Raw genomic sequence first — 8712 nt, forward strand, 5'->3', positions numbered from 1 at the left:
AAGGTTACAAACCACCAACATTTAACCATTAAAACTGTTGTCTGTAGTGTGTTTTGGAACATCTTCCAGGATGTATTGGTTTTATCAAGCCACAAATAGAATGCAACAAATTACCGGTAGAGACAAACAGGGTCAATGACAGTTTCCAGTAAAACCAATACAAGTCCCATTGTAACCAGTTAAACCATTACACATTTTGTAATGGTGTCCAATTTGTTTTTCTCAGCTGGGTCGGTAAGAAAGTTTGTATGCCTTTAAAATGTGTCATGTTCAGATATATTGGAAAATGTTTAGGAATTATTTTACCTCAGAAACTCAGTTGCGCACGTGTTTTTCAATGTGAACTGTATAAATGGTGTCATTTCTGTAGCCACTCGTGATTTTGGGTGGGGTTTCGCTGAAGGAGCTTCTGGACAGTACTGAAGGCAGATGCAGAGGCGACCCGTTTATTTATTCGCACGCCTCAAATGCGCCTTTGTCTGCTCGATGGTGACGGTTACCCTCGAACACTTACGATATGCTGCAGTGTTTTTATGGACTTGTTTATCTCTCGGCGGTTTTGGCGTTTGCGACTCTCAATGGTTTGTATTCACTTGTTTCCCTGTTATTCTTTCTCGAAAACAATAATTATCTAGTAGCATACGACAGTGAATGTGTTTTGAACGTTTACTTTCACGTGAGAGATTCCGGGCGTCGTTGACTTTTATTGTCTCTGCATTAAAATGTTGATTTAATTCATTACTGTACACCAGGCGTTCTCAAAGTCTACATTAATATTGTCCAAATATAAGTTTTCATCAGTGACAAATGTGACGAACTGGAACAATTGGTTATTACAGAACTTGTTTTTATTAAACATACATAACATGCATAACAAGCATTATTTTAAAATAAATAAAGCCCCCTTTTCATTCAAAATGCATTAATAAAGTGCAAAAGTGGTAAAACAATTCATTTAAGTGTCAGCAATAGAGGTCGACCGTTTTTCTCTGGCGGATGCAGATATTTGGAAATGCTGGAGCAGGAGATATAGCGGTTTCCACGGTAACGGCTGTAAACAAATAAACGCTACTTTATCGGGCATTACAGGAAAGACGAAACGAAAATAACATCGAAGCTTTTCTGAAGACGCTCTGTTCTTTCAAAGATACATACATATAAAAACACCCGCGTTGCATTTTAATTTTGAAACGTGTATTCAACAAAGTTTTAAGCATTTTGGAAATCTATGTGTTTTGATATTTTGACAAGTCACCACATATTACTCAGTGTAGGCCTATAGGAAACACTGGACACTGCTAGAAGTCAAACGGCTATAATCTAAGTGATAACAAAAGCCTAATATTAGCTTAAATGTGGCCCGGTTATGTCAAACGTCAGGCGCTCTGGATGTCATGAAGGAAAAGTTTCAGTATCTCGCCTTCGCTTTCATTTCGGACCAGTTCCAAAAAGACAAATTAATAATAATAATAATAATAATAACAATCATAATAATAAACAAATTATTTTTAAGTTTAACAAGCGTTTATTAAGAGTAGGAAATACGAAAAGGAGGCGGCTCCTGACGCTTTTGTAATGTAACTTGAGGCTACTCACACAATGAAGGGCGACTGTAGAATACAAAGCCGATTTGGGCGATTTAAAGCATTTTTAGGTCCAAAAAGAAGACATGTCTAGGAAAGATTATGGTCACCTTAGGTTACATGAACTGTAAAACTACTAATTCTCCTACCTTAATAGATAGGACATAGACCAATACACAGGTTGCTTGAACTGCTGAAGAGTTTACCAGCACTAAAAATCTTTGTGTGAGTTTTTTGATCTCGCGCTCCCGTAATTTTTGTGTCCAGTGCTCCCGCAAACATTTTAATATTGCATCAAGGGAGCAGCCATCAATATCGCGGAGTATTTGATCATCTTCTGAATGAGCAGCTGTTGTTCACTTTTTTACTTTCGCTTTCGCGATCACGTGTGCTCTGTGTAAAAGAAGATCAGATATTTGTCAAGAGCTCAGGATCAAATCCTCCATCATGATCTGTAAGCTCTCTCTCCTCCCAACCAGTGATCAGTGAAAGTTTTTTTTTTTTTTTTTTCATGGAATTTGTCTAATTTTAAACTGTTGCTATGGCTTGATTTTCCCTCATGGGTTAAATGTTTGAAATGTTGCATAAATAACATTTGACTGAAATGCTTGTATTGAAACACTTTGCATGCTACCTATGATAAAACTGTGTTAAGTTACATGTTAAGTTTTGTGAAGGAGGCCCACTGGTAGGAAGCTTTTAAGCTGTGTTTATGATCAGTATGCATAACAGTGACTATAAAAAAATTAGATATGGAAATTACATGTTTTGAGTTTTGATACTTAGGATATCATTGCGCTATATTGGCATTACTTTAACCAACAACCAAGCAACCATACCCCAGCCCCCCACCCTGCTCCGCCCGCACCCACCCACTGTCTTCTTTTTGGAAAACTAAAATATGGTCGTTGTAAATGATTTTTTTTCTTTGTCGTCTTTAGAAAAGTCAATAGCACATGGTAAAAGGTTATGCCCACACTGACACACACTGTGTGAGGGACATGCTTTAGAATGACCCTGCTGCGTCAGTGAATTTCTTAGTTTAATTTTCCAGATGATAGGAATCGATGAACCTCTTTGTTTTAAAAGAGTCATAAACTGTCATAGTCCATGACACAATAGCATTTTTTTTTTTTTGCAATTTGTATTTTTTGTTTGATGCAGTTGGTCAATAAACTCCAACAAATCCTCAATAAAATAACCAAATAAAATAAAAAAATCAAGCGTTTATATTTGAAAATTGGTTATTCAGTCTTTCAGGTATGCAACTGCTCTGTTCTTCAATGTGTTTAACAGGTGCAGAAGCTGAATGTCCTCTTCAGCTCGACTCACGGAGAGTTGTTGTGAGATATGGCGGTTCTGTTGAAGTTAACTGTAACACTTCAGTCCTACATAATGGGATAGGATGGGAAGCCAGTGAGGGAGGAGTGTCCAAGAACTACACACAGAGTCTGATCACATGGAGAGTGTCAGAACTGACAGAATGGGGCATAAATCCATACTGCTACATAAATCCAAACAAAGGTGCACAGTGTCAAATAGAGCTCCCAGTCACTGTTTACAGTGAGTTTCTCTGTTACTGATATTTTTTTCTGTTCATTCTCAGAAATATCTAATGCATGTACATTCATCACAGCAGATTTCAGAGTGTGTAAATCTTCCTCCACAGAGACTCCAGACAGTGTGTCCATCAGCACTGTGAATAACACAGAACCAATGATAGAGGGACAGCAGTATGAGCTCCAGTGTGACGTTCATGATGTGGCTCCTGTTCAGTATCTCACTGTCAAATGGTACAAAGGACAGACTCTGCTGCATCAAACCACCTTCAGTGACACTGACAACACCCCAGTGAATAAAACTGTCACACTCCTGATCCGTCCAGACAGAGATGATGATGGAGCAAAATACTGGTGTGAAGCAGAGCTGGATCTGGGAGCAGAAGGACCTCAACATCCCCCTAAAAATTCATCAAAACCTTTTAATGTTGAAGTACAATGTAAGTGTATTATTGCTAAGCTAGCCATATATTTCAGTTTATATTTTCTGTAGAGCCTTCTAGTGTGAAGGATGTACAACTGTCATATTTCAGACAGAGATTTGCATATAAATTGAAATTATTTGATCAAATATTATATATGAATCGAATGAACACAGATAAAAAGGTTTCAGTTGCTTTGCTTTTCAGCTCAGATGCTATTGTGCTGAGAAATGTATCTCTGTCCTCCTCAGATAAACCACAACACTCCAGTTCAACAGAGACCATCATTAAAGATGTGAAGGTCATGCTTAATTGTACAGTGAAGGCAAACCCAGCTCCTGGCTACACATGGTCCTCAGATCATCTGAACTTGAACATCAGCTCCTCAGTGATCAAGTCCTCAGCACTCAGTCCAGGAAACTACACGTGCACAGCCAGAAACATCATGGGAAGAGACAGCAAAGTTTTCATCCTCAAATCTAAAGGTCAGTTTTGATCAAATAATCATTAATATAACACTTTGCCTCAGTTTTTCTCTAAATATCAGTTTGAAATTTGATTTAGTGTTTCTTACATCCTACAGGATGTTTTTCCATTTCACTTCACTACACTTTCATGTCTTTCTATGTCAGTGTGATACAGCTTTTGAAGCATCTTGCATGACATGGTGTTCAGAAAAGCTTAAGAGAAGTTTAACTTTTAAAAAAAATGCATCTCAAGACCTTGCGTTTCTTCCCGTTCCACTGCCCACATCTTGCAATGTTCAAAGCCAAAACCAGTTCAGTGTGAACTAGCCCTTACTGTTCAATATAGTTCTGCAGTGATGCTGTACCCATGGTTCCTTTGAGAATAAACACAGTAGGATTTCCCATGGAATTTGAATTATTACAGAAAGTATGTTTGTTCATTATGATGACCTTCTCAAATAAAAATAACGGTAGCACTTTATTTTACAGTCCTGTTCCTCATGTACATACTATGTACTTATTATAGTAATTACAATAACTATGTAGTAACTAGGTACTAACTCTGAACCTACCCCTAAACCTAACCCTACCCCATGTAGTTACCTTGTGTTACCAGAACTTTCTTAGATAAATACACTGTAAGTACATGTTAGTGCACGTACTGTAAAATAAAGTGCAACCAAAATAACTTTATGAAGCCTAAACACAGCAGGCAGAAGAAAAAAGCTATACGGCTTTAACTTTAACATCAGCATCACTATGCTTCTGATGACTTTTAGTCTTTTCATAAAACATTTTTCCTGTCTAAAGTTTGAGTTAGACTAGTGTGCAAGAGTGCAATTATAAAACACAATGAGGCTGTAAAAGTGGACTAGTTATTATTATTAGTCCTTCTTAATGTTAAATGTCCCTGCAAACCTCTAATGTCTTTTAGCCACTTGTCAGATGTAACCATCTTTTTAAATAGGAGCTTTATAAATCACAAGGGGTTATTACATTAAAGGTTTGTTTGTAGAATAACATGAATATCTTAAATTTAAACATGAAAATATTTTGAGCTTGTGTTAAACACAGATCTAATTTCAGGCATTTTAACCAAAAGAACCATAAGTGCAAACCTTTTCGTATTTTTGCATTTTGGGCTAATGACTTCTGATAAAGGGTGTATCAGGGTGTAGTCTATTCCAGGAAGGAAACATGCATGTGTTTGTGAAATTTAGTCACACAAGTCGATTATGTTAATCTCACAGTATTGACTGCTTTATATGTTTTTGTGGTCTTGAATAAGCTTGAAATTTGCATTTAATGATTCATCAGGCAGTTTTATGCGAAATGAGGAATAGTGCCACAATAGTCTCTTGTAGTCTCTGGTACACTGGTGTTGTGCTCCTGCCAGGCTGCACCAGGACTGCTGCACTGCTGCTGGCTGTGTGTGTGTTGTACAACCAACAGAGACATGCTTCTGTGGCTGAAGCTGTTAACTGATTCTTCTGTTTGTAACATCATTGTTGTCTTTTCTCCCACAGAGAGGACCACATTCTGGGTTATTGTTTTAACCGGCGTGGCGGTGGCAGTGGCGTTAATCATGGCTTATCTGATTTTCAAGTTTACGTTTTCCAAGAATTCTCTCATTTGATGGACAAGAGATGACCTTAAAGTGAGACATTCTCCTCAGGGAGATCATAAAAAACTTGATTATTATGGGTTGTTTTTAAAGGAATAGTTCACCCTCAGGCCATCTAAGATGTAGATGAGTTTGTTTCTTCATCAGAACATATTTGGAGAAATTTTGCATTGCATCACTTGCTCACCAGTGGATCCTGTACAGTGAATGGGTGCCATCAGAATGAGAGTCAAAATAGCTGATAAACACATCAAAGTAATCCACAAGTAATCCAGTCCATCTATTATTGTCTTTTTGCATCTTTAAGGCTTTTGATTCTAAGCCACCGCTTCTGGCCATATTCTATAACAACACTTTCTCCAGTGAAAAAATCTGTCCGCTGTTGTCCTCTCACATCACAATACGCCAACACATGTGTTTAGAACCATTTGGACAGTTTTGTAGATTTTTATTATCAGGGGAACTATGCCTTTAATGAAATGTTGTGGTTTTGCATGGCTTGGGGTGTTGCAGTAGTGGGAACTGTTATGGCATTTTTTTTTTTTTTATCGCCATATTCAACTTGTGTGTCTAATTATTCTGGTACTGATAGGAAAAAAATCATGTCTCATAATGGCAAATTCCCAAATTGTATTATCCTCGATGTAAAGCTTAATTTACATGTTTTTAACCATTAACGGCTTCATCTATCCACCATAGTTTTATACCTAAAGTGAATTTATTTGTTATACAACCTCACATTATTTTTATACAGAGGTTGGGACATTTTTGATGAATAGGCTTATTGCTATTAAATGTACAGCATGCTTTTTTCAATGTATTTTTGTAAAATATAAGGATTGATTAATTTTGTTTTTATTTTGTGGTGTATTAGCGATCAAGAGCATGTTATGAATGTAACCTTACTACCTTACTACCTAAAAAAGTGTTAGCCAAATGAACCTAGTAACTGCAGGCTAATGTATTGACATGAACAGGAATCCAGTTGTTGAGAGCGAAGAAGCAACAAAGATTTCTGCATTGAGAAAATGAATATTGATGTCAGTAGCCAACAACTTTCATCACAAAGACTGCACAGATTCTCCATAATGCTGATGAAATAAAAGAAAAATGTGTTACCAAGTACTAACCAAGTACTAACCAAGGGTGTTATACATCCTTCACTGTGGTCTTCATATATTGGTATGCAAGCATATGAAAAGTTTTGATACTGAAAGTAGAGTTCATTTCCTTTTCTCTTTTCCTCTTCAGCTAATGGCATGATGAGGTCAGTGGAAAAACAATGATCATGTGCTTATTTTTCACTCTATAATTGCTCGTAGCTATGATACTTTGTATGGAACAAGAGTTGTTGATTAAAACTTCACAGTGTTGGTAATATCGCTTTGAACACTACAAGCAAGTGAACGCAAAAGCAATAATATGACAATGTTAAAAAAGTACGGGACCTTACTGTAAAGTCTAACTGACATTTTTCATACTCTCCGGCTACTTTAACACGTCTGAATGTCTTTGAATAATGTGGTAGGACCTGTACTGACAAGTCCTCAACGTTTCTTCCTCTGAATGTATGGTAGCTTTTTCATTTTTGTCTTTATTTGTGTGCTTTTTAAATAAAACACAATCTGTTCAAAAACCATTGCTTCAAATATCCTTTTTCAGAAAAACGAGTTTCTGCATGACTAACCATGACAACTAGGATTACAAAACCTCTTCATCTAAATATTATATATTTTTGTCCTGGCGAGGTTTTGTTAACATGTTAGTCATTACAATGCAAGCACAAGTTGCTTTAATTTCTGTTTAAATGAGATCATTTGAATCACTCAAATGGTATCTGGCTCTACATTGTTTAGTACATGTAGAGCTGCCCCTCAGAAAAACAATCCGAAACCATGACTTATGTGTCAAATGAGCTGTATTTTGTGCAGCCCTGTGTTTTACACATGACCTGAATGGGTTTGACTGCCAAAGTATGTGTGAGAATAGTGTTGCTGTGCGACCGCTCTTGGGACGAGTTTAGAGCTGAGAGCAGGACTTCACAAACACATCTCATGCAGAGGTAAACATGGATTCAACAGTATAGTACTAAGAGTGAGGAGGCTGAATTTCTCCAAATAGTTAAGTCCAAGACAAACTAAAATACAATACGTAGGAAATAAATGTGAGTCAGTAAAAAACCCCATGAATCATAGAATTTAGTATCCGCTACCTCACATTCAAGACAGCACATGTTCACATTAATGGACTAAGTTAGAATAGAAATTGATATTTGTGAGGTAGCCTATGCACTGTACGCAGGAAGACCCGCTAGCATAACTGTGTAATGATGCAATGATTAATTTGGGATTATACATGTGACCAGTTAACAAACTGAAACAAGGCTGAAACCTGAAACCACAAGGATACTTTCGAAATGTGGCCAGACAGACTTTGTCCCTCAGGGTAGAGTATTTATATTGAGTAAAATATACACAAGGACTGCCACTGATGTTTTATAATTGGAAAATCACGTTGATACTATCAGAAGCAATCTTGTTTATATCATGTCAAGGCAAATATAACTATTGTAGTGGTCCAAGATAAGATAAAACGAGTAACAGAAGGATCACATAGGCTACAACAATCTACATGAAATCAGAAGGAAAGTTTTGTGGGTTTAACACCAATATGCTAGTGAACTCCTAAATGTTGAGGCCGTTGATTTTTTTGCAGACTAGCAAGCAAATGTCCATTGCTGTGGCATCCAATTGTATTTTTTTTAAATGTCCTGCCATAATTTTATTTATTTTAAACGTTAAATATACCAAAGAACAAAATGCAACAGTCTAATATTCCTCAAGTAACTCATTCTTTGTGCACAAAGTTTGCTAAATAACGGATCTTAAAAGGGAGTTTCTTGTGACATTCAAAAATATTAAAACGCAGAAAACGCAAAAACAAACACTTTTGCGACCTCCACTGGTCATGAATGAAAATTAATAACAGCTGAATATTGAGCCACAGAATAGCATAAACAAATATATGCTAGTTTTATTATATGATAATATATTTGTT

The 8712-nt window shown here is 36.7% G+C and overlaps 1 protein-coding gene across 1 annotated transcript; it reads left to right on the forward strand.

Annotated features, from left to right (window-relative positions):
* Positions 1-377: 377 nt before the first annotated feature.
* Positions 378-7286, forward strand: LOC113082010 (intercellular adhesion molecule 1-like). Its single transcript, XM_026253911.1, has 5 exons — positions 378-581; positions 2880-3146; positions 3253-3582; positions 3816-4049; positions 5558-7286. Exons 1-5 carry the CDS (start codon positions 518-520, stop codon positions 5665-5667), a joined length of 1005 nt encoding a protein of 334 aa, XP_026109696.1. The 5' UTR covers positions 378-517; the 3' UTR covers positions 5668-7286.
* The last annotated feature ends 1426 nt before the right edge of the window (positions 7287-8712 follow it).

This window comes from Carassius auratus, unplaced genomic scaffold (genome assembly GCF_003368295.1).
Source record: "Carassius auratus strain Wakin unplaced genomic scaffold, ASM336829v1 scaf_tig00035533, whole genome shotgun sequence".
NCBI lineage: Eukaryota > Metazoa > Chordata > Actinopteri > Cypriniformes > Cyprinidae > Carassius > Carassius auratus.